Here is a 24,879-nt window from a genome sequence, read left to right on the forward strand (position 1 = left end):
ATCTCTCCGACCGGACGCAGACGGTGTTGACGGGGGCAGAGGTCGACCGCGAGGGGCCTCACTTGTGGGGTCCCGCAGGGTCGATTCTCTCGCCCTGCTGTTCAACATCTACATGAAGCCGTTGGGTGAGATCATCAGTGGTTTCGGGTGAGATACCAGCAGTACGCTGATGATACTCAGCTGTACTTTTCCACCCCGGCCACCCCAATGAAGTTGTTGAAGTGCTGTCCCGGTGTTTGGAAGCCGACGGGTCTGGATGGGGAGAAACAGGCTCAAGCTTAATCCTCCAAGACGGAGTGGCTGTGGATGCCGGCATCCCGATTCAGTCAGCTGCAGCCGCAGCTGGCTGTCGGAGGCAGTTATTGGCCCCAAAGGATAGGGTGCGCAACTTAGGTGTCCTCCTGGATGATCGGCTGTCGGTTGAAGATCATTTGACGGCCGTCTCCAGGAGGGCCTTCTACCAGGTTCGCCTGGTCCGCAGTTGCGCCTTCCTTGATCGGGATGCCTTATGCACAGTCACTCATGCCCTCGTTACCTCTCGCTTGGATTACTGTAATGCTCTCTACATGGGGCTCCCTTGAGGTGCACTCGGAGGCTTCAGTTAGTCAGAATGCAGCTGCGGGTGATAGAGGAGCTACGCGTAGCTCCCATGTAACACCGCTCCTGCGCAGACTGCACTGGCTGCCTGTGGCCTTTCGAGTGCACTTTAAGGTGTTGGTTACGACCTTTAAAGCGCTCCATGGCTTAGGACCTGGGTACTTACGGGACCGCCTGCTGTTACCACATGCCTCCCACCGACCCGTACGCTCCCATAGAGAGGGACTTCTCAGGGTGCCGTCCGCCAAACAATGTCGGCTGGCGGCCCCCAGGGGGAGGGCCTTCTCTGTGGGGGCTCCCACTCTCTGGAACGGGCTTCCCCCGGGGTTTCGTCAAATACCTGACCTTCGGACATTCCGTCGCGAACTGAAGACACATCTTTTTATTCGCGCGGGGCTGGCTTAATTGGATTTTAAAAGTGAATTTTAGCAATTTTAAATGGGGTTTTAATTGACGATAATTTTTAACATCAGGCTAATTTTAAATAAGTTTTTTAAGGGTATTTAAATCGTGTATATTTGTATTGTTGGTTTTATTTTGCCTGTACACCGCCCTGAGTCCTTCGGGAGAAGGGCGGTATAAAAATCAAATAAAATAAAATAAATAAAATAAATGGACTTTTTTTGGGGGGGGGGTATGTGTATATGATATAGAATGTAAAGCTGGTTTATTTAAAATTTCAAGCTACAAGATTTGATTAATATTTAATACCCTGCAGTAACGAATATATCTAGTTCCCTGTAACATCTTTGCTTGCTTTCTAGATCGGCAATTAAAAACAAAAAACTGAATTCCGCCCTCAGATACAAAAATATGGTCATTGAATAGTTGCCCATGGTAAAGGAGGCAATAAGAGACTTTGGACAAAACCATTAAAAGAATGCATTTGCACATGTGGGTCTTGTGGTGCATATATATTCTATAAAGGCCTTCTAATTGTTTATTTTTTTTTCCAGTAAGAAAAAAAAAAGCAAGAATTGGCTTTTATATCAGTAGGTATCAAGTGAAGACTACTAGAAACAATCTTCTGTGCATACTTTCCAGTCCAACTGTGATATCCTCCCCCCCCCCCTCTTCTTCTTCTTTCTCCTTCCTCTTCTTGTTCCTCTTCTTCTACAACAGGGGTGTCCAAACTACGGCCCGCGGGCCAACTGCGGCCCGCGGGTCAGTTTTTATTGGCCCGCAGCAAATTCTCGGTGGACAGTGGGGTGCGGCCCCCGTCCTGGCCCCCAAGGAAGCCGCCGCTCGCCCGGTTGCAGATGCGGGGAGGCTCCGCTGAGGCTACCCCCGCCCACCCGGGGCTGCGGGCCGGCCATTCCGCCACTGGGCTACGGCTCCAGCCCGGCCCACCAGACAGAGGAGGAGGCGGGCGGGCGGCAGAGCTTCCGGCGCTGCTCCGGGCGCCCTCGGCTCGCGGCGCCGCGCAGGTAGGCTCTCCGGGCGGGTCGGCAGAGCAGGGCTGGACGGGCGGGGGAGCGGAGCGGAGGAGGATGGGAGGGTTGAGCTGCTGAGTGGGCCCCGCTGCCGGGGCTGCCGAGGGCCCCGGCGGGACCGGGACGCTTCTGCTCCCCGGAGAACCTCTGGGTGGGGGGCGGCGAAGGCGGGTTGTCCCTCTCCAGCCACCGCCTCCCCCCCCTCCCCCGGCGATGCAGCTCAGTTGGTGGGAATGCCTGGTAAGGGGGGGCGCAGCTGAGTTGGGGGCTTGTCCGGGAAGCTGAGTGACCAAGGAGGCTCTGGGAGAGCCGAAGAGACCCACCCCACCCCCCCCCACCCCTCCCAGTGTTGCCACAGCTGGGGAAGATGGCAACATCCTGGGATGCCGGGATGCCCAAGGGGGATGAAGCCCTTCCTCGCAAAGAGTCTTTTGGGCCCAAGGCAGCTTGGCCGGCTGGTGGCCCCTGTGCCCCATGGGGCATTGCCAGGGTCGTTCCTCCAAGGGGCCAAAGCCTCCTGGCTGACCCACAAGGCCCTCGGAGGGGGAGAACAGCCGGCCTTCCTAGCACAGCGCTGCCTCTTCCCAAAAGGGAAGTTTTTTTGTTTGTTTGCCTTTGAAGGTGTCTCTCACCCGCTTGGCTTGTTTCTGTTTCATTTTGTCTGCCTCTGAGAAGGACTGGCTGGCTGCAAAACTCTTGTGGCTTGAGGCTATTGTGTGCACTCTGTACATGGGCCCCAGCTGCCCCTCGGAGCAGCTTCAAAGCCCTTTGGGGGCTCTGCTCCCAAACCTGTGCCCAAACCGAGGGACCCTTGGGGGCTTCTTTGCATGCTGCAGGATCTCCCAGCGTGACAGTTTTGCACCCTGCAGACTGATAGAAAGCAGCTGGGACTCTGGCGGAAAAGAAGAAGACCGGCATCGAGAAACAGGTGAGGCGGCGAGGGCGAACAGCGTTGGTGGGGAAGTGTGCAGAATGTCTCCAGACAAAACTATATCGCACTTTTGACCAGTCCTCACACTTATGACCGGTCATCATTTATGCCTGTTGCAGCATTTTGTGCATAGGGACTACTCAGAGGGCTGAAAAAGTTATTTTTGACCTGTCCTCACACTTTTGACTGGTCCTCACACCTACAACTATCTTTACATTTTGCACCCTATCTTGTAACCGTGGTGAAGAGAAGCAGTTGTGAAATGAGTGATATGGTTGTTAAAAATGCTGCAATGGGCATAAATGTGAGGATGGTCATAAGTGTGAGGACTGGTCAAAAATTACTTTTTTTAGCCCTCTGAGTAGTTTCTATGCCCATAGCCACATCCACTCAGTCACATGAGGAGTTAGCCACGCCCACCAGTCACATGACCACCAAGCCACACCCCAAAATAAGCCACGCCCACAGAACTGGTACAAAAAAATTAGCCGCCCCCCCCCCCCCCCGCGTGGCCCGGGCCTTTGCTTATTTTTCTGTATTTGGCCCTCACTCAAAAAACTTTGGACACCCCTGTTCTACAATATATCTACATCAGTGGTAGCTTCTTATAAAAGAATAAGCTGTCACACAGAAGCTGCAACCAATCTTATTAGTTCTAATTCTGTTCAGAGCTGTAATTTAGCTTTATGGACCCAGTCTTATTTCTTCCATTTTTGCTCTTTTGAGAAAATACTGAAATATTCAAAGGAGAAGGGAAAAACTGATTCATGTTAAATGAAAACTTACCTATTTCATGTGTTCAGTCTGATACACAGACTGAAGCACCCTTGCATGCTGATTATCCCTGCTTTCCCAAATTTTTCAATGCTGTTTGCCACTTTAAAAATCAATCCAAAACATCAGTAACAGAAAAGAGCGCATGCTAAATTGTGCATTTATACATCCCTGTAAACATGCATTATAAGAAAAAACACAAGTCATAAAAATAGACATACTTTTAAAAAATAGGACGCTGGTAGAGAAATGAGAGAGATTAAAGAAAGCAATCAAAAAATGAACAAAATCAAGTTTAAGAGACCCATGACCTTTATTTAGAGATAGACAAAACTAATGTATTACTCCAAAACAGTTGTGGTCTCCTAGTCAACTATCCAAATCAATGCTTTTATTCTACATCTTAGGTCTATCTTATCAACTTCCTATGCTGACAAGGTCTAGAATCATGCATGATTTCCTGTAATTTGTGCTTACAGGATAGATACTGTTAGATAGATACATATTGCGTTCTCATATGAATACAGCATGCAGAGCCAGCATGCAGAGACAATGTTCTCCCTTCTCCTTCAACCCACTCCCTTCTATGAAGCATTGTTTCTTGCCTTGATAAACTCAAGACAGTCTGATGACATTTGCCTAAACTAAATTCGGTGAGAAATGTACCCTTAATTGAAGTTTTTTCCCTCCTTCCTTAAACCTCTTTGAATCATAACAGGCATGAAACAGCATTAAACACCCATTAGAAGTGGAGTAATTATGTATGTGAATATAGCATAGACTACTAGATCCTAATTGGGATGAATGCAGAAATTCAGTTCCTAAGGATATCAGCAAACCTTAACAGAAAGGATCTCCCAGGGCCTTTTAAAGCTAGAATGCTGTGAGGCCACCTTGGGGAAGATGGGCTGAAGACTCCTTACACCCAAGTTGCCTTGTTGAATGAACTATTGTTCTGGGTGACTTCCCTCTTCTCTTTCCCCAGTTGCTATGAATGTTGTTGTTTGGGATCATTAAGGAGTTCTGATGGTAAAGGGGCCGTGACCCTGGCAGGGTCTCAATAGCTATTGTCCCTTTTCTTTTTCCTTCTTGAATGGCTGATGGCCTGTCTTAGAGTTAGGCAGGGAGGGAGGATTTTCCCACAACTGATGGATGAAGCAGGATGGGGGAGATGCAGAGATTCCTACGCCCTTTTCTTCCACCCCCAAATCTGCTGGTTTCATCCTCGTGATGGATTATAATCAATTATGGGGTCTGTGTAGTGGCTTGGCTTGCAGCAGGTTTTCCCATTGTAATGCCTGTTTCTTAAAAATCAGACTTACCTATCTAATTTCCCAGGAACATTTTTGATGGGATTTTATTTAGTTAAACCTAATGAAAGGAGGATTTTTTTTTTCCAGAGATTAGAAATGGGTTAGAGTTAGAAATATCCAAGTGTTAATTAGTAGAAAACTGATTGTCTACATCGAGAGCCAATTTGCAATATTAGTTAAGGAGCTAGACAGAAACAGGAGCCCTGGAGTTCTGTTGATCTTTGGACACAGAAGCTGGCTGGATGACTTTGGGCCAGTCATTCTCCTCAGCCCAATTCACCTCTCAAGTGTTGTTATGAAGAAATGTTGAAGTGTACCAAATTGAATCTAATAGATCCATATATTACTTCAGCCTTCTTAGCAGTATATTTTTCAAGATATTTTTTTTTATGGAATAAGGACTAATCACAAGAGCCTTGTTCTTTTGAACTGTGTTTTGCACGTGGCTGTGGCATAAAACATTTCATGTAATTCAGATCTAAATAAAGAAAATAAATTTTCCAGGTTTATCCTTTCCCTGTTGTTTGATCACTGCTAATTCATACTCTTCCGTTATCTGCAACTGGTAATTGTTCCTAGTACTGTGTACTGGTAGTTAGTGGGGTTCCATTAATCTGTAGCACACATGTACGTTCTGAAACCTATCTTTCTTGTTTTTAACAAAATGGGACTCTAATTAACATAGACCAACAGATCTACTTTTATTTGGAGTTACACCTCTGAAAATCATTCAGTATTTGTGTTGCTTACGGCTAAATTTGGGGATGGCAAATGTTGACATTGCTTTGACATTTTAATCAAATTCTTCTCATTTTAAGAATAGGTTTTAAATGTGTTTTGCTGTGAAATTCGTTCTGTACCCTTTTTAGCTTCATATTAATATCATCTTGGAAGACAGGTAATTTAAGACTGGGGATGTCAGTCCCTCTTCTCACCAACCTTTAGATAGCTAGATACTCACTGCTTGAGAAGTCAAGAGGCATTCATGTCTGATCAAAGCTTTGGTTCTGAGTAATTTAATAAGCTGAAGTCATGAACAGCTGTCTAAATCACCCTGCCTAGAGATACGCACACATATTAGCTCAGAGAAAATGTACATGAATGCACAAAGCTGCAAAATAATCAGGGTAAACTAAGATGGCTTTTGTAGCTGGTTAAATTGCATCCAATTTAGAATACAATTTGCTAGGCACATTGTTTTCCACTCACATACCGCTTACAGTACTTACTAATATTAGAATATAGGTGGGTTTGTAGCCTTAAGGCACATCTCTGTCACAATTTCCCAGCTATAGCAAGGATCACTTAAATAAGAGACGCCTTTCTTTCAATTTAGAAACCCAGTTTTCTAGATTGCCCAGTACATGATGATTTTACAGGTCAGATCATTTTCTCTCTATTGCTAGTCCACTAGGGATATTTAGGGCATCAATTCCTTCCTTCATTGCAGAGATTACAAGTATATGTCATTGTGTTTCTAAGTCTAATGAAGCAGGCACATCTATTGGTTAGCATGGTCTGACACTGCCCTACTCCACACCTTCTGTTGTAATGCTGTCAACCTGGTTTTAGCTAAAGTGGCCTTCATATACACTTGAATCTACAAAGGCAGTCATCATCTTTGGTTGTGTGTGTATTTGAAGCTATGGATGTACAGAGTCTTTTATGTAAAGGGTACCGGGTGTTGCTTTGCAGGAATAAGTTCTGCAGGAACAAGGAAGAAGAAGTGAGTGTGTTGTTGCAATAATGTCCTTGCTAGTCAGCTCATCAGGGTAGTTGCTATCCTGGAGCATGAAACCTGTGGATCAGTTTTCATGGAATATTTGTGGGTATGTGTGTGCATCTTTTTGCAGTGAAAATCAACACTACTTTAACAATCAAGAAGGAGGAAAATATAATTTAGGCGTAACATTTTTCAATGCTAAATAGCGTTAAATGTTTTACAGCAGAGATGTTGACCTTTTAATTGATTTATTTCCCCCTCTTCTTGGTTCCGGTTAAGGCATTGGTAAATATAGGTCATAATGTACACAAGCCAATTATTTCCTAGTGCTCTTCTCTGAATAACTCTCTTCTGGGGAATTTGCCAACTTCCTGTTCATTCTAACTATATAAGCAAGAATTGCCTATCATATTTTCTAGTGAAAATGTGCTTCAGTAAATAGTCATCCTCTGTTTAGAATATTTCTTTTGCAGAGAATGCCCCTGATCAGATTATTTATTTTTCTGCAACTGCAGTTATAAACAAAGTTAATGGAATTGAATATACATCTAAAAGATGCCAATAGTTTGCATTCTTCACATAATCTCAGTTATATACAGCTGTCAATGACATATGTCTTGTATCAAAGTTAATGAGACTTCTGCACAATCGCCTGTGTCCTTGGTCAGTACCATAGTTTTAACTACCACTTAAATTATGACGACTAGTCAAGATTCATAAACTGCTGTCACCTCATCACGCCACTGAAATTACATTTCTGTTTTGTCTCTTACTGTGCTTTACCCAATATGCAAGTACATATTGTCTGGAAATTTTACATTTAATTTTGTTTGCCCGAATAAGGAAATGCCTTATTTCTTGAGAAATTCTGAGTACACATCCTTGTACTTCCAGATAAATAGTCTTCAAAATATTGAAGAATAGTTTGGGATGTTGAGGGGTGGTGGTCAAATAGCCATGTATAGCTTCTTTTGAACCTTGCCAAAACAGAATGTGAGGTACCCATTTCTGTGTTCACTGGGATGAGAAGTAGAGTGCAAGAGGTTATTAAATTAATGTTGAAGGAGGGGCTGGTGTCAAATACAAAACAGTTTTTGTAATTGCACAGTAGAACATCAACACCAACCCCCATTCCAATTTTCCATATCCAGGCTATCCTTTCCAGCTTGACTTTGGTGCTGGAAAAAGAGCTGGGTGAGAAAAAAAGTATCTAGCATGATGGGCAGTTGGTTATTATTATTTTTTATTATTTATTCGATTTCTATACCGCCCTTCTCCCGAAGGACTCAGGGCGGTGTACAGCCAAAAGTTAAAACAGACAATACAATATACAATTAAAATACAAATTAAAAAACTTATTTTATAATTGGCCTAAAAAACTTTAAATATATAAAACTAAAACCCCTTAAAATTAATAATAGAAAATTTAAAATCAATAAAATTTAAGCCAGCCCTGCGCGAATGAAAAGATGTGTCTTCAGTTCGCGGCGGAAGGTCCGAAGGTCAGGTATTTGGCGTAAACCCGGGGGAAGCTCGTTCCAGAGTGTGGGAGCCCCCACAGAGAAGGACCTTCCCCTGGGGGCCGCCAGCCGACATTGCTTGGTGGACGGCACCCTGAGAACTCCCTCTCTGTGAGAGCGTACGGGTCGGTGGGAGGCATGCGGTAACAGCAGGCGGTCCCGTAAGTACCCAGGCCCTAAGCCATGGAGCGCTTTAAAGGTAGTGACCAAAACCTTAAAGTGCACTCGAAAGGCCACAGGTAGCCAGTGCAGTCTGCGCAGGAGCGGTGTTACGTGGGAGCTACGTGAAGCTCCCTCTATCACCCGCGCAGCTGCATTCTGGACTAACTGAAGCCTCCGAGTGCACCTCAAGGGGAGCCCCATGTAGAGAGCATTACAATAATCCAAGCGAGAGGTAACGAGCGCATGAGTGACTGTGCACAAGGCATCCCGATCAAGGAAGGGGCGCAACTGCCGAACCAGGCGAACCTGGTGGAAGGTAGGTAAAGCAAGACTTGTCATTCAATTAATGTCTTAACATTTCTACCAGAATACATCACTTATATTGGTGGAGCGCCATAGTCCCTTGCTTTGTCATGTAAATAAGCCTTCTTTTTAACTACAGATTTAAAGACCTTCCCTGAGACCTGATCTCTTAGGAATAAGGCGGATTATACTTTTTATAAAGTAAATCATTATATGGTATAAACATGAGACCATTAGAATTCTCTCCTTCTGCCTGTTTGCTTTTCTTCAGAGATCTTAGAACATTGAAAGTTAGTGAACTGAGGCAAAAGAAGCACTGTTACAACAAAGGGATCAGTTGCAATAATTGCATATAATTGAGGGCTTATGGTGATCTTAAATTTTCCCCTGCCCTGCTTGGTTTATTGAAGACATTGAAGAAATGCCTTTTCTGTGGCATTTCTTAGCACCCCATGAAGGTAAAACTAGCTGCAGAAGGAATTTTGTTAACATTTCTTTTGCTCTTGTTCTTAGCAGCAAGACCCTCTCATGTTTGTTATTTTGGCAAGAAATGTACTATACTCCAAAGAGTTACCCCAATAGACTATCCTGGGTTAAATGGTTGTCAAAATAAGCAATATCTTGGCAGCTGTTAGCTATATCACTGTTTGCTTAGCTTTTATTCCTTGGATCAGGATTGAGAAGATGAGACAGCAAAACATCAAATAGGGGACTGTCAAAATATTGCCAGTCCCATGATGAGAGCAGGGAAAGCCAGCTTTTGCTTCTTAGGGTAAATGTGGAAAGAACGACCTGTTATTCCAGCAAATTTGTGTTCCTAACCTCTGTTTGTTTAAAGTACGTAGAGGAGCACAATTCGGAAGATGAATTTATGGATGAGATGAAAGACTGATTAACCAATTCATCACTTGCTGAGTCTCTCTCATAAATCATGTCCCCTCTAGTTTCTGTTCTCCCCAAGCTGAACTCTTGGGGAATTAGTAGTCCAGCTTGGGAGGTTTTTAATGTATATGTGTATATATATATTATTTTATATTCTACCTCTCTTCCCTGTTGGAATTCCGCCCAGGTGACATGCTTAATTTTAGAAGGAACTTGTGTCTTCAGATATTATAATACCATGGGGTTAGATGCAGCAGAGAATTGACAGAGAAGGGAATGGTGTTTGCAAGTTTCTACATACGATATTTTGGTAAAGATAGCCTGCAGTAGAAAATAGGAGCTGCATTTCAGCTTAGCAAAGAAACAAGAGAAACCTCTCCATTATTAAAATTCAGCAAGACACAAGTCAAACAATGTAAGTGAACTTCTGCAACTGCCTTTGGACTTTTAATGCATTTTCTTTTTACTATTATTGCATGCAAAATTGTCCAAGTAATCACCAAGGAAGCCCTATGTAGACTCGTGCCTTCCTGTTTATGGGAAGGATATATTTTACTTTACTTTATAGTATAGTATATTTATAAGCAACCACAACTTTTATACAGTACTTATTTTCTTGATGTTGAATTTAAAAGAAATAGACTAAACCTTGATTGATTGGAATAGTCTGTAATGCCAGTATTCAAGTTTGTTATGCTGTGTTGATATTGCCAAATAAAATGTCAATTTGTGTAGAATAGCCATTGAGGACATAGGAGGAAAGTCCATAGTGCCCCCAAATTAGGAGGAACCTAGTAGCACCTTTTCCAGCTAACACGGTTTTTATTAAAAAGCATGTTTTGGGAGCTGAAGATTACTTCACTGGATGCACAGAATAGCTAAACTGATTAGAATTTAAATTGGGATGAAATGGGGGAGGGGAGGGAAAGACAAGGCAGTTATGCAGGAACAAATTACACGTGAGGCAGATTTACAAGTGCCTTATCCTCTAACAGTGTGTAGTGTGTTAAAAACTCATTGTGTTTGTTGAATTCTTCTGAGATATCCTGAAACATTGTGTTGTATGTGACTTGAATAGTCTCTTGCTCAATAGTACTGCTAAACTTTCTTCCCCCTCCACTCCAAAAAAATGGTTATGGATAGTCCTCAATTTACAGCAGTTCATTTAGTGACTATTCAAAGTTACAATGGTGCTGAAAAAAGTGAATTATGACCATTTTACACACTTACGACCGTTGCCACATCCCTATGGTCACGTGATTTACATTCAGATGCTTGACAACTGACTCAAATTAATGACGGTTGCAGCATCCTGGAGTCATGTGATCCCCTTTTGCAGCCTTCTGACAAAGTCAATAAGGAAACCAGATTCACTTAACAACCATATTAAGAACGGCAGTGATTCACTTAACAAATCGTAATGGCAACAAAAATCGTAAAATGGAACAAACTCACAACAAATTTCTCACTTAGCAACATACATTTTGGGTTCAATTGTGGTCGTAAATTGAGGTCTACCTGTACTAGCTTTGTGCTAAGGATTTTTTTTTCTGCCTCTTTTCAACCCAGGAAGGAGAAAGCAGATCCTTTTTTTTCTTCTTTGTCTCTGACACTTCATTGATGATTTCCCAAATCTAGATAGACAAACCCCAAAATTACAGCTTTGTTTTCTTTTTGATTTGCTAAATTCCCAAGTGACTGGGTTAAAAAAAATCCTTGATAATTCTGGAATTAGAGAGGTAACAAGAATTCTTGCCAAGCAGAAGGAACATTAACCAGCATGACTTTCTCTTCCTCCCCTTCTTTCTTCAATACAAACCACACCAGCTTCCATCACATCTAAGTCAGCAGTTGATGGCAGATATAATTATGCATGAATTGGTCCATGATTCAAGTCTTCACTCTGAACCCAGTCTGCAAATTCTTTCTCTTCAATGCCACTTGAAGTGTTGTTTCCAATTCTGTGTTTAGCTCATCCCACCCACCCCACTCAAAAAAAAGAGAGCTATTTTTAGGCAGACTCATAAATATCAATGTTATAATTCATTTTCTTCATTGAATTTTGCTGCAGTATTATTCTTAATGCTTACCTACTGCTTAAAGATTCTAATTCTGGGGGACTTCCGGTTGGCTCTGTTGGTGATGGAGACGGTCTTTTTAGACCGCCAGCCCCGAGATCATGTTAAGGCTGTCTAGACAGCGCAAATCAGCTGTCTGACGGCTCGGAAACCTTTCCCTCGGGAGAAGAGGGAAAGGTGAGCGTATGGGCGGAGGTAGAGCTCCCCGGAAAGCCCCAGGAGTGATTCTAGGGGCTTGAGGGTAAGAGCTCCCTGTTTAAGCCCGAGAGCTCCGGATCCTTTTTAGCAGACCAAATCACCGCGACCATCTCTGCGATCAATTTGTTAATTTAAAGTGATAAATGGCAACCCAGACAGAGCAATGTCAGGAAGGTGGATAAATGCAAGTACCAGACCTTAACTCTGTTTTGAAATAGTACTTGAGAAGAGTATTTAAGAAGAATAAGAAAATGGTGTTTCTATCTAAAAGGGTGTGAAAGCGAAAGTTAAGGAAGTTCTTATTAACAAGGCTAGCGTTCTTAGTTCTGTTTAAACCTGTTGGAATTTACACTTACATGAAGATTTTATAAGGAGTGAAATAAGATATTCTCTCTCTCTCTCTCTCTCTTTTTTTTGAAAAGATTACAGACTTACTGAAATTGTTGCAAAGTATAAAAGTAAACTGAGAAATGGATCCTAAAGATACAAAGTTTAATGTTAAGGACAGAGGAGTCTCGTCATTTCAAATATATAAGCTACAGGAAGATATGAAAAAAATTTTAACAGAACTTTTAAAGGAAGCTTTGGAGTCACAATTTTCGGTTATAGATCAAAAATTTAAGCAGATTCAAGAGGAAATCCTGGAAATTAAAGATCAGAATGAGGATATAGGAAATGATGTGTTGGCTGCATTTAAACGACTGTGTGAATGTGTGCTTCAGTTGGATGAAAGAGTAGAAGAAATCAATCAAGTTAATTTGAATTTGGAAAATAAAATAGAGGAAGTTCAGAAAAGGTGGAGAAGATAGATGATGAATTGGTGGTGTTGCAACTTAAATCAATGGAGTTTGCTCTGAGAGTTAGAGGACTTAAAGAAAATAAGCAAGAGAATTTGAAAGAAATTTTTGCAGATGTTTTTGCACAGGTGAATGGAGAGCAACCAAAAGATGTTGTAATTCAAATTGAAAAAATATATCGTGTTAATTCTAAGGTTGCCAGACAGAAACAGCTACCAAGAGATATTGTGATTTATTTTACAACCAGGAGGATGAGGAATGAAATTTTACAAGTATCTTATAAAAATAAAATCCAAATATTAGGGCAAGAGATATTAATTTTGAAAGAAATTCCTATTAAAATGTTAAGAAGTAGAAAGGATTTTGCTTTTTTGGTGGATGAGCTTAGAAATCATCAGATATGGTTTAGATGGGATGTTCAAGCTGGTTTAACAGTAAATTATACAGGAAGAAGATATTATCTTAATACAGTATCTAAAGCAAGAGATTTTTGCACTAATGTATTAAAGGCTGGAAGCCCACACCAGATAGTTGGGATTAAAACTGTTGCAGAAGAAACATTGGAAAAAGTAGGGGATGTAAAGGGGAATAGAGTGAGTCAAGTGGTTATTAAATGTAAAGAACAAGGAGTAAAGAAGAAACAATTTCAAGTGAATAGAGTTTCTCTTTATGGGAAACGTTAAATTACAAGTAATTTTTGTTAGCTTATATATGTTTGTAAGAATAGTTATTTGGAGTTTGTAAAATTTATTTGTATTTGTTTGAATTTATAATTTAAATGTTGGAGATGTGATTGTAATGATGTTATTTATTTATATATGGTTGAATTGTCAACACCTGAATTATTTGATTTGGGGGTGTTTTGATAAAAACAGAATAAGAAATGGATTTAATTAAGGAATGTATGAAAATGGCTATAAATTATTTGGTAATTTATAGTGATGAAATATGGGGAAGAATTTGGATTAAATGTAAATGGTATTGTTTGAATTTATATTTTAAATGTTGGAGTGATTGCAGTAATGCTATCTGATTATATACGGTGGATTAGTTAAGATAATGATAATAGAATAAGAAATGGAGTATTAAGGATTGCATAAAAATGATATTATTTATTGTTATGTATGATGGATTTATAAAGGTGGATTATACAAGATACTACTTTGAAGAATAATAAGGAGTAAATTGACTTTAATTTTAATATCAACAGTTAGACTTTCACTACTGAAATATTGGAAGATGGAATATTGTATACTGTTGAAGATTGGACACTAAAATTAATGAACTTAAAAGAAAGCAGAAACTTTAGTGTACTTAAAAGACTGTCTACGAAAGAATATTGGAATGGAGAAGAAGGACTGAAAAGCTAAGAATGGATAGAATGTAATTGTAATAGTTTGTTCTCCTTTCTTTCTTTTTGAATAGATAAGGGAGTTAAGGTACTAGGGAGGATGGAAGTTTATGGATTGTTTGCTTATTCTAGTTTATGATTGTTAGGTGACATATCCTGTATTTTGCTCTGGGAAGTGGGGGATTGGGTGGAGGGGTGGAGGGGTGGAGGAAGGGGATAGGGTGAGGGTTGGAGGGGGGAGGGGGGAAGTATGGTTAAAAATGTTTGTAAAACTTTTTTGGGGAAAAAAAGATTCTAATTCTGTTTGGTAACATTCTCTTGTTTATGTGCAATTCCAGTTTCATTGATGAATTTTTTTCGGTTCTTCTGTAATTAAAAAAAAAACACCTACCACTTTCAGAACTGTGACTGGCCTTTTGAGTGGTAAATTTTTACTATGTATATCCGTGGTTCAATGTCACAAGATCTTGCATATGTAGTTATGCAAGATAGATGGATAGATCTGAAACGGGGCGGGGGGGGGAGGCGGCGGATAGGAAGGGACTGGCAGGCAAGCAGATCTGAGGCAAAGAGAGAGAGATTGGTAGTCCTTGTTTAGTGGCCACAGTTGGGATTGGCAACTTGGTTACTAAGCAAAACAGCCGCTAAGTGAAACTGCAACTGTGCTTATGATCTTCAGATTTTCTTTGCTTTACAAACCTGCAGAGGTTGTAAATGCAAGGATTGATTGTAAAGTTACTTTTTCATCGCTTTCGTAATTGCCAGTGGTCTTTAAATGAGGCAGTTGCTAAATGAGGACTACCTGTATATACATATATAATATACAAGCAACATATTTCATAATAATGGTTAAGATTTAGGGTTAAGTTTTTTTCCTTCTTTCTAATTCCCTCCTGCAAATGTGTGCCTAGCCCCTGCATTTGTGTTAGAGCAGAAGTGGTAGGCATTTCTCCCCTAATCTGAATCTTGTTCCAAAATATTCATGGAAAAAACAGGATTCTGGAGCAAGATTGTATTTTTCTTAGAACTGCTTTCACTTCCTTAGGATAGTCCACCTCTCACTTATAAAGACTGTGGATTATGGTTTTGGAATGCAACTAATCAGATTATCTTTAAACCCATTAACTGACTCTACAGGCATAGATAAAATAGTAGAATTCTCATTAGCTAGTTTTCTGGATGAAATAGGCCAGCATTTTCAGAAGGCTGCCTCTGTCTTATCTGGGGACTACAGGTTATAATTATTGAAATATAAAATGAATTTGCAACCTCCTGAGATATATCTGTTACTATAATAGCTGGGGATTTCATTGCTACTATTTATGGTAATTAATCTACTGCAGTTCTCTACTCTTCTGAACCAACTTTCAGGGGAGAGGAATGGCAAGCTAGATATTTTGAAATAAAGCTTAAAAATCCCGAACCATTACAATTGTCTGGAAGACATCAAGAGCATACATTTTCTTCAAGCAACCAATTTTTTGCCAGTCTTTGCCATTGGCAAAAGAGTTTTGGGAGACCAAGGGTTAATTCCAGCCCTGGAACTTCAGTGCAGAGGTTATCCCCTATGGCTTGTATAAATATTTGCCACTGGGTGTGATCTCTATATTATCCCGGCTCTGATCATCTGATGGGGCCTTTGGTTATATAAACACGACTGCCCAGAGTTAATGCTGGAATTCTGAGTAGTTTGCATTAATAGTATAACAATTTTTATCCAATAATGATTATTTATTTGACACTCCAGGTGATTTTTATCCAGGAGGAATAAACTGTATTTAGCAAAAGGTTCATAGGTAGAACAGGAGATAAATTTCCTTATTTTCCTGTCAATGTTTATTTTTTTCTCCTCCTCCAAGGCTTTGCTGTTATTTCAGCAGTTCCTAAAGGGTGTGTGAGTATCAGCTTATTCATTTGAAGAGACTGAAACACTGAACTGAATATGGATTTTTAAAAAAACTTTTTTAACTTTTAACTTTCAAGGGGTCTAGACTGATCTTTAGCATGAACAATCATAAAGAGGAGATAAAGAGGACATGAGGATTGAGAGGCAGGAGGTCGCAGGGTCAAGGGCCAGCAAAATAGCAAATAATATGTGACAGGAAGATGAAAACCATCTGTTTAGTTCCTCATACAAATGTGTTGCAGAGAGGAGAGGGACCTATTACCACTCACACTGTGTATGACACATATATGGGGAAGTAAAAGTGTGGAGACAACATGCATTAATCTGGGTTCCATGACCCCTATAAGAAAGAACATTCTCTTACATTCTGGTGAGAGAGAGGTTCCCTGAGGATGGGCTCCAGCACAAGTCTGAAAGCTCGGAAGACTAAACCTTTGGTCCTGGTGACTGACTCAGATTGGATCCTGCAACAGTCCCTCATTCCTCTGGGAAGGATTTTAGGAAGAGAGAGATCTTTAGCCAAATCTCCGGTTCCTTCCACACCTCACTCTTAGCATTATCACTGCATGTTCTGTGGGGAAGGTCCAAATAATAATAAGTGGTAGCTTATTTATAACTAACTTCTCTACAGACAGTGTGCATTTTCATGTTATGGTAGCAACACGATTTCAAGCTTTCAATCATAGTTATGTGGTCTTATGTTTAGCCAGGTCATGGCAGTCAAAGGAAGGGAGGAGAAAAAAGGCTATCCTGCAAATCCCTTTGCATAGCCAAAGAGTGTATGGAAAGGAAATTGAGTCAGTAAACTAGTTCAGTTTTGTTGATATTTGTCCTCAAAACTCATTTGCCAGGAAATTCTGTTGTTCCCTTCTCTGTTTATGCACGGATCTTCAGCATAACTCCACATCTATGATGAACTTGTAAACTTGGAAATAATAGCATTTGGGCTGTCATGTGAGAAGCAGATTAAACAGAGCTTAAACACTGGATTTGGTTTAGTTGCCTCTTTAGGGGATAAATGTCTGTGAAAGCACATGATGTTTGTTACTGAACTACATTTTTTTCTCTTAGTTGCCTAAAACTCTGACATGCTTCTTTCCTATGAGTAATTTCTAGTATGCTTGATGTAATGTTATCTTCTTCGTTGCCTTTTTTTTTGGTGACATTACTTTCCCATTTCTCCTTTTGCAGGGACCATCCGCCCAGTGCGTCGCAGCTATTATGACCCTTCCTCAGCCCCAGGCAAGGGTGTGGTATGGGAGTGGGAGAACGACAATGGCACCTGGACCCCCTACGACATGGAGGTGGGCATTACCATTCAACACGCCTATGAGAAGCAGCACCCCTGGATTGATCTCACTTCCATTGGCTTCTGCTACATCATTGACTTCAGCACGATGGGGCAGATCAACCGCCAGACCCAACGCAAGCGCCGTGTCCGTCGTCGCCTTGACATGGTCTACCCGCTGGTCACAGGCACCTTGCCCAAATCTCAGTCATGGCCAGCAAGCCCTGGTGCAGCCAATGTGCCTCCTGCTCCTGCTTGCACTTGTCCACAATGCCTTCTTGTCATGAGCATAAAGGCAACAGTGGCAGCTGGGAGCAATGGAGGAACTGGAGCTGCAGCTAGCCAGCAGCCTCAACCTCCACCGCCACGTAAAGCTGTCTCCCTTTCTGGCAGCGCCAAAATCCCCACACCAGCATCGGTTCATAAGCCACAAGATGGAACAGCCACCATGCGTAGCTCTCTGAAGACCCTCGCATCTCAAGTGAGCCGAAGGCAGGCAGTTAGTACACCTGCCCTCACTATGAGCAACTCCCCTGCCAGTCCTCCTAATGCCAACGGCAAAGTGACACGCGCCAGCCTTAATACATTGAACCGAACTAATCTGCAGCGCCTGGCCATTGCACAGTCCCGTGTTCTCATTGCCTCAGGGTAAGCGCTCATTTTTGTTGTTACTTAGGCCTTCAAGTTGACACCTGGCAACAGCCTGGACTAGTCCTTGCAGTTTCCTTGGCAAGATTTTTTGCAAGTCGTTTGCCATTGTCTGCTTCCTAGGGCAGAGAAAGAACAAGTAGCCCAAGATCACTCAGTTAGTTTAAGGCAGGATTAGAACTCACAGTCTCCTGCTTCTAGCTGGTATCTTAACCATTGCGCTAAACTGCCTTTAAATACTCATTTACCACTCCTAATACTACATCTTGGTGTCTCACTTTCTACTCACATGGAGGCATGCAGTGTGTGCCCAGTATCGTTTTTCCATTATTCATATTTAGACCATGGGAAGGTCATCTCTGTTCCTGGAATATTGCAGATGGGCCTTTCCCAATTCAGTGCTCCCTTGTTTTAATAGATTAGGGTGACTATGGAAGTATGCAGGTAATATGTAATGCAATAAATTTGGAGAGAGGGTTTAGGGAGGTAATGCAGACAGATTTTGAGTCAAGTTAAATATCTGAACATAGGAAACATGGCATAAATTGTAAAGTGTGATTCAGTTTTGTCAAGGTTTATGAGGAGGAGCCCATGGAGATATTCTGCTTGCAGAATTTTGAAGAGTGATATGTCAGGTGCTTTGGTAATAGAAAGAAAAATGGCTTCTGATATTTTCTTACTGAGGAAACTCTAGCTGTATGTTGTGAGACAGAACTTATCAGAAAAATAGGATATACTGGGAAGCTCTGAAGAAGCACAAACTCTTGACCGTTAAACGGAAGTAAGCTGTTTGCAAATATATCTCGGCCCAAATACCAGCAGGAGAGAAAATTCCTAAGGAAAAGCTGGAACTGACATTGACTGACGCTACCCCATCATTCCCCCTTCCTCTGTTCATCAAATCCCACAGACCCTTTGAACCATAAAATGGCGAAGCCTTAAAGCCCCTTTTGAATGTTAATGAGGAAGTGAAACATTCTTCTTCTTCACCCTTCAGCTCTGGGGTGGGTTCCTATCAAAAGGCCCATAGAATTATTATTTTTTTCAGGCTGCTGCCCAATCTGGAAGGTACCCCATCCTCAGCATTCCCCTCCTGCTAGGCCTCCCTTGACCAAAACACTCTTTCTTGGACATCTAATTAGCGTGTTCCTTCTCTTTTGTATGATTTTGCCATCGGCCGTCTGTTGCTGGTTGTTCCCCCCTCTGCCCATGACCCTTCTCAAAGACTTTCCCATGGAAGAGAGGAAGGGAGGAAGGGGCCAAGGCGATGCTTCCCCAGAACAAAAGGCCCTGTGAATAACTGGGAGACACAACCAAGGTTTCTAAAGAGCTGAATGAGGAGAAGGCAGGCGAATGGGGAGGGCGGGACATGCCTCTCTCTTCAGATTAGAGGATTCTCTGTCTCCAGCTAGTTCCTTAATCTGTAACTACAGCAACTATTGTCCAGTTTAAAAGGTGCCCCACTTTGTCTACATCTCAGCCCTTTCTGTCTCATACATCTCCCATCTATGCCTATTCCAGAGGCCTTGATAATTGCTACACTTCTGTCTCGGGAGTAAATTCAAGATTGTTCACTTTTGAAAGCAGGAACTTGTGTCTGGAATGTGATACTTTCTTGTGTTCCAAAGCTAATGTCAAGTTTTTTCAAGAAGCTTTTGAGCAGCCCAGTATCATGCAAGCGTCTATGGATTGGGTTGGTTTCTGCTGGCCTTGTAAAGCTGGCAGACTTAGTCCAGATTATTGGTGCACATAGCTTCTAGTTAAATTGAGGATGCTCCATGAGAGTAAAGCTTGATTTTGCAGGAATGTTTATGTGGTGCAGTGAGCAAGCAGGATCCCCAAAGATGGCATGCGGACACATTCTAAGAATGGTTTTTCCCAAAACTGATGGATTAAATTGTAGAAGTTTGTAGAAGTTTATCTGCATGACACAAAGACGAAGAAAGCTTTTCTAAAGGTTTTGTGGATCTGTGATATTACAGGTAGTCCTCAACGTACAACCATAATTGAGCCCAAAATTTCTGTTGTTAAGTGAGACATTTGTTAAGTGAGTTTTGCCCTGTTTTACAACCTTTCTTGTCACAGTTGTTAAGTGAATCACTGCAGTTGATAAATTAGTAATATGGTTGTTAAGTGAATCTGGCTTCCCCACTGACTTTGCTTGTCAGAAGGTCACAAAAGGGTATCATAGCAACGGTCATAAATATGAACCAGTTGCCAAGCATCTGAATTTTGATCAGATGAACATGGGGCTGCTAAAAAGATTATGTGAAAAATGGTCATAAGTCACATTTTTCGGTGCCGTTGTAACTTTGAACGGTGACTAAATGAACTGTTATAAGTCAAGGACTACCTGTATTTTTCATAATGTGGTCCCATTTTATGCTGCAGATTTTTTTCCACCTTGAGTAGACAAGGAATCTTGTTCATGTCTTTCTCCAAAAGAAACCCAAAACTATTTTTTGAAAGCCATTTGTATCCATTTGTACATGTCGACATGGTTATCGGCTACTCCTCGCATTCGCAAAGTATATTAAAGATTAAATAAAAGTCTTAATGGATCATCTCAAGCATTTTGAGTCCAACACTGACCAACAATTTTGATTCAGGAAACTTACAAGAATAAATAGGAGAGCAACGGCTTTCCTTTCACCTTCTAGAAGCTGAGATTTGAAATACGCTGTCTGGTTCAGATTGCCATCACAGTGCATTGCAGTTGAAAGCTCATGTCTTTCATGCATTTGTCTAGTTCCTCTTTAAAACCATCAGATTTGTTGGCTATGTCCATGCCTGATGACAGCCAATTCCACTGTTCACAGATTCGGTCAATGCCAATGTGGTTATCAGCGCATGGGCAGAATTTGGGCATTGGAGAGTCGCATCAGAGTAGTGAGTGCATCTATGAAATATATGAAAAAGCTCTTCATGGGCAAATTGGTATAAATTTCTGGGTAGGCACCTGGATGTTTTAGTAACATAAATATCATCCTAATTTTAGAAGGGCAGAAGGTATAGCTCTTAGAGAAATTCAGACTGAGATTAACAATAGGAGGAAAAAAATATGCTGAAAATATTTTCTTTTTTAAAAATCATTTCCTATTGTTCCCATGGTCTGACAGTCCCTAAATCTCATCCTGTAATTCGTTTGGGCAGGCAGATGATCATGACTGGAATAAGGTGATCACTATACATCTAACCATCTTCTCAGTCCCTGTGCACACATGCCTTTAAGGAGTAACATGCCTACCGCTGATTTTCCTATTGCCTATTAACAATAGGAAACTGTTACCTACTCTTTTTTGAAGATCCATTTGCTTGCTTGCCTTTCTCAGACTAGGTCTCCTAGCTCAGCAAGGGAGAATGTTTGTGCCTTAGGCTGCTAGCAACCAAAGGCAGAGTTGTAACCTGCCAGGCTAGATTGTCTAGGCCCAGTACCTTTTAGGATATTAAAGAAAACATCCAGTAATCAATGAATAGGTGAAAACTTCTCTCCAGCCTCTGTGTAGCATGTATAGAAGATACAATGGATTCCTCTTTGTTCTCATAGTGTTCCAACTCCATCCTTCAGAGAATCCATGGTTTGCTTTGACACCTGTCCACAGTCTCTTTCCATGTATGCTTAATTCTCTGAGGTTCCAGCTTTTACAGAGATGCAGATTCATTTTATTTATTTATTTATTTATTTATTTATTTATTTATTTATTTATTTATTTATTTATTTATTTATTCGTACTTTTATACCGCCCTATCTCCCTAGGGACTCAGGGCGGTGTACAGCCATATAAAAACACATAAATATACAAAGTAAAACATTCATCTAAAAAACTTATTATATAGGCCAAAATTTAAAATAGACATATAAACAATAAAACCCAATTTAAAACCAAATCTAAAATTTAGACATTTAAAATTTAAAATTTTTTAAAAAATCTAGTCCAGTCCTGCGCAAATAAATAGATGTGTCTTGAGCTCGCGGCGGAAGGTCCGAAGGTCAGGAAGTTGACAAAGTCCTGGGGGAAGCTCAGCCATCTCTAATAACCTGTGTTTTATTCTCTCACAGTGTCCCTACAGTTCCTGTAAAAAACCTCAATGGCTCAAGCCCAGTCAATCCTGCCCTAGCAGGTAAGGAGACCAAAAATCCTATGGAACCACAGTTACCATTAATAGCTCTTGATTGACCTAACTAAGGGATCCTTAAGTGGGAAGATATTTGGAAACTCTGACTTCTGCAGGGTTTTTCCAAGATACACTGATGGAAGGGGGGAAGGGAGCCAATTATTTCTATTCTTTCAAAAAGAGGAAGAGGGCTATGGAGCAGGTGCATGAATGAAGATACAAGTTGTGGTGAGGAACAGAAAAAGGAAGGTGATGGTGATATTCTACAAGATGGGATGTTCAACGCCCATGTTGCTTGGGGATAGATAGAGATATACAGCGCAATACATCTAAAAGGTAGAAGTTTTGGGAAAACTAGTGTGCACCTGCCATAGGGAGGAAGTGAAAAAAAATTGGGGGGGAAATGCTCATTTTAACTATGTGTTTAAGCTCAAACATATTATTGTTGTGAATGTTAATAAATATAGATAATGGTTAAGCATTTTTTAGAAGTTTGGATTTTAAAAACCTCAAAGTTGGCTTGCTAAATCCTGAGACCTGGATGTTTTAGTAACATAAATATCATCCTAATTTTAGAAGGGCAGAAGGTATAGCTCTTAGAGAAATTCAGACTGAGATTAACAATAGGAGGAAAAAAATATGCTGAAAATATTTTCTTTTTTAAAAATCATTTCCTATTGTTCCCATGGTCTGACAGTCCCTAAATCTCATCCTGTAATTCGTTTGGGCAGGCAGATGATCATGACTGGAATAAGGTGATCACTATACATCTAACCATCTTCTCAGTCCCTGTGCACACATGCCTTTAAGGAGTAACATGCCTACCGCTGATTTTCCTATTGCCTATTAACAATAGGAAACTGTTACCTACTCTTTTTTGAAGATCCATTTGCTTGCTTGCCTTTCTCAGACTAGGTCTCCTAGCTCAGCAAGGGAGAATGTTTGTGCCTTAGGCTGCTAGCAACCAAAGGCAGAGTTGTAACCTGCCAGGCTAGATTGTCTAGGCCCAATACCTTTTAGGATATTAAAGAAAACATCCAGTAATCAATGAATAGGTGAAAACTTCTCTCCAGCCTCTGTGTAGCATGTCTAGAAGATACAATGGATTCCTCTTTGTTCTCATAGTGTTCCAACTCCATCCTTCAGAGAATCCATGGTTTGCTTTGACACCTGTTCACAGTCTCTTTCCATGTATGCTTAATTCTCTGAGGTTCCAGCTTTTACAGAGATGCAGATTCATTTTATTTATTTATTTATTTATTTATTTATTTATTTATTCGTACTTTTATACCGCCCTATCTCCCTAGGGACTCAGGGCGGTGTACAGCCATATAAAAACACATAAATATACAAAGTAAAACATTCATCTAAAAAACTTATTATATAGGCCAAAATTTAAAATAGACATAAAAACAATAAAACCCAATTTAAAACCAAATCTAAAATTTAGACATTTAAAATTTTAAAAATTTTAAAAAATCTAATCCAGTCCTGCGCAAATAAATAGATGTGTCTTGAGCTCACGGCGGAAGGTCCGAAGGTCAGGAAGTTGACGAAGTCCTGGGGGAAGCTCAGCCATCTCTAATAACCTGTGTTTTATTCTCTCATAGTGTCCCTACAGTTCCTGTAAAAAACCTCAATGGCTCAAGCCCAGTCAATCCTGCCCTAGCAGGTAAGGAGACCAAAAATCCTATGGAACCACAGTTACCATTAATAGCTCTTGATTGACCTAACTAAGGGATCCTTAAGTGGGAAGATATTTGGAAACTCTGACTTCTGCAGGGTTTTTCCAAGATACACTGATGGAAGGGGGGAAGGGAGCCAATTATTTCTATTCTTTCAAAAAGAGGAAGAGGGCTATGGAGCAGGTGCATGAATGAAGATACAAGTTGTGGTGAGGAACAGAAAAAGGAAGGTGATGGTGATATTCTACAAGATGGGATGTTCAACGCCCATGTTGCTTGGGGATAGATAGAGATATACAGCGCAATACATCTAAAAGGTAGAAGTTTTGGGAAAACTAGTGTGCACCTGCCATAGGGAGGAAGTGAAAAAAAATTGGGGAAAAAATGTTCATTTTAACTATGTGTTTAAGCTCAAACATATTATTGTTGTGAATGTTAATAAATATAGATAATGGTTAAGCATTTTTTAGAAGTTTGGATTTTAAAAACCTCAAAGTTGGCTTGCTAAATCCTGAGGCCAGCATGGCATTTTAGTCAAACATTTGAAGAGGATATATGACATTGTAAAGAGATTATTTAATTTTCTGGTTTCCTTTAAAGCATTATAAAAAATTGGAACTGGCAAAGAGCCACCCTTCTATAAATGGGTAAAATAGCCTCACAGATGAAACAAGATTCTAGCCCATAAGCATAAGACAGGAATAAAGCAAAGTATGAGGCTGTTTACAAATGCTTGGACCCTCTTTCTCCTGTCAGGAATCACAGGGATACTTATGAGTGCTGCAGGTCTCCCTGTCTGTCTGACTCGACCTCCAAAGCTGGTTCTGCACCCCCCTCCAGTCAGCAAGAGTGACATTAAATCCATCCCCGGCATCTCCAATACCTGCCGTAAGACTACCAAAAAGCAGACCAAGAAAGGTAAGAACGAGAGTGTCTCTGTTTCTTTCTATTGCCGCACCTCATTAGAACGGCATAACTAGAAGGGGCAGGTGTCCAAAGTATACAAACCCATAAAGAGAAAGAATGTGCACTGTAACTTATTCAGACATCATACCAAACCAGATTTTGTGCTGACTGAAGTTAGAAACTGAAAGATACAGTAGTTTGAGGCGCCAGCTGTACCTTGGAAACAAAAAACAAAAAAAACAGGTTAAGCTTGCTGGGTAAACACCTG

General features: G+C 41.0%; 1 protein-coding gene across 4 annotated transcripts in view; it reads left to right on the top strand.

Annotated features, from left to right (window-relative positions):
- DTX4 (deltex E3 ubiquitin ligase 4) overlaps positions 1 to 24,879 on the top strand; it is a 54,178-nt gene that overhangs the window by 15,886 nt on the left and 13,413 nt on the right. For 3 of the 4 annotated variants that reach the window (XM_058197111.1, XM_058197095.1, XM_058197103.1), the window contains 3 exons: positions 17,160 to 17,904; positions 23,631 to 23,692; positions 24,462 to 24,623. In XM_058197111.1, the coding sequence (XP_058053094.1) occupies positions 17,160 to 17,904; positions 23,631 to 23,692; positions 24,462 to 24,623 (969 nt within the window). Of the gene's footprint in view, positions 1 to 17,159; positions 17,905 to 21,964; positions 22,027 to 23,630; positions 23,693 to 24,461; positions 24,624 to 24,879 lie in introns of all 4 variants that reach the window. The other variant, XM_058197120.1, reaches the window with a different exon arrangement.

This window comes from Ahaetulla prasina, chromosome 1 (genome assembly GCF_028640845.1).
Source record: "Ahaetulla prasina isolate Xishuangbanna chromosome 1, ASM2864084v1, whole genome shotgun sequence".
Taxonomy (NCBI): Eukaryota; Metazoa; Chordata; class Lepidosauria; order Squamata; family Colubridae; genus Ahaetulla; species Ahaetulla prasina.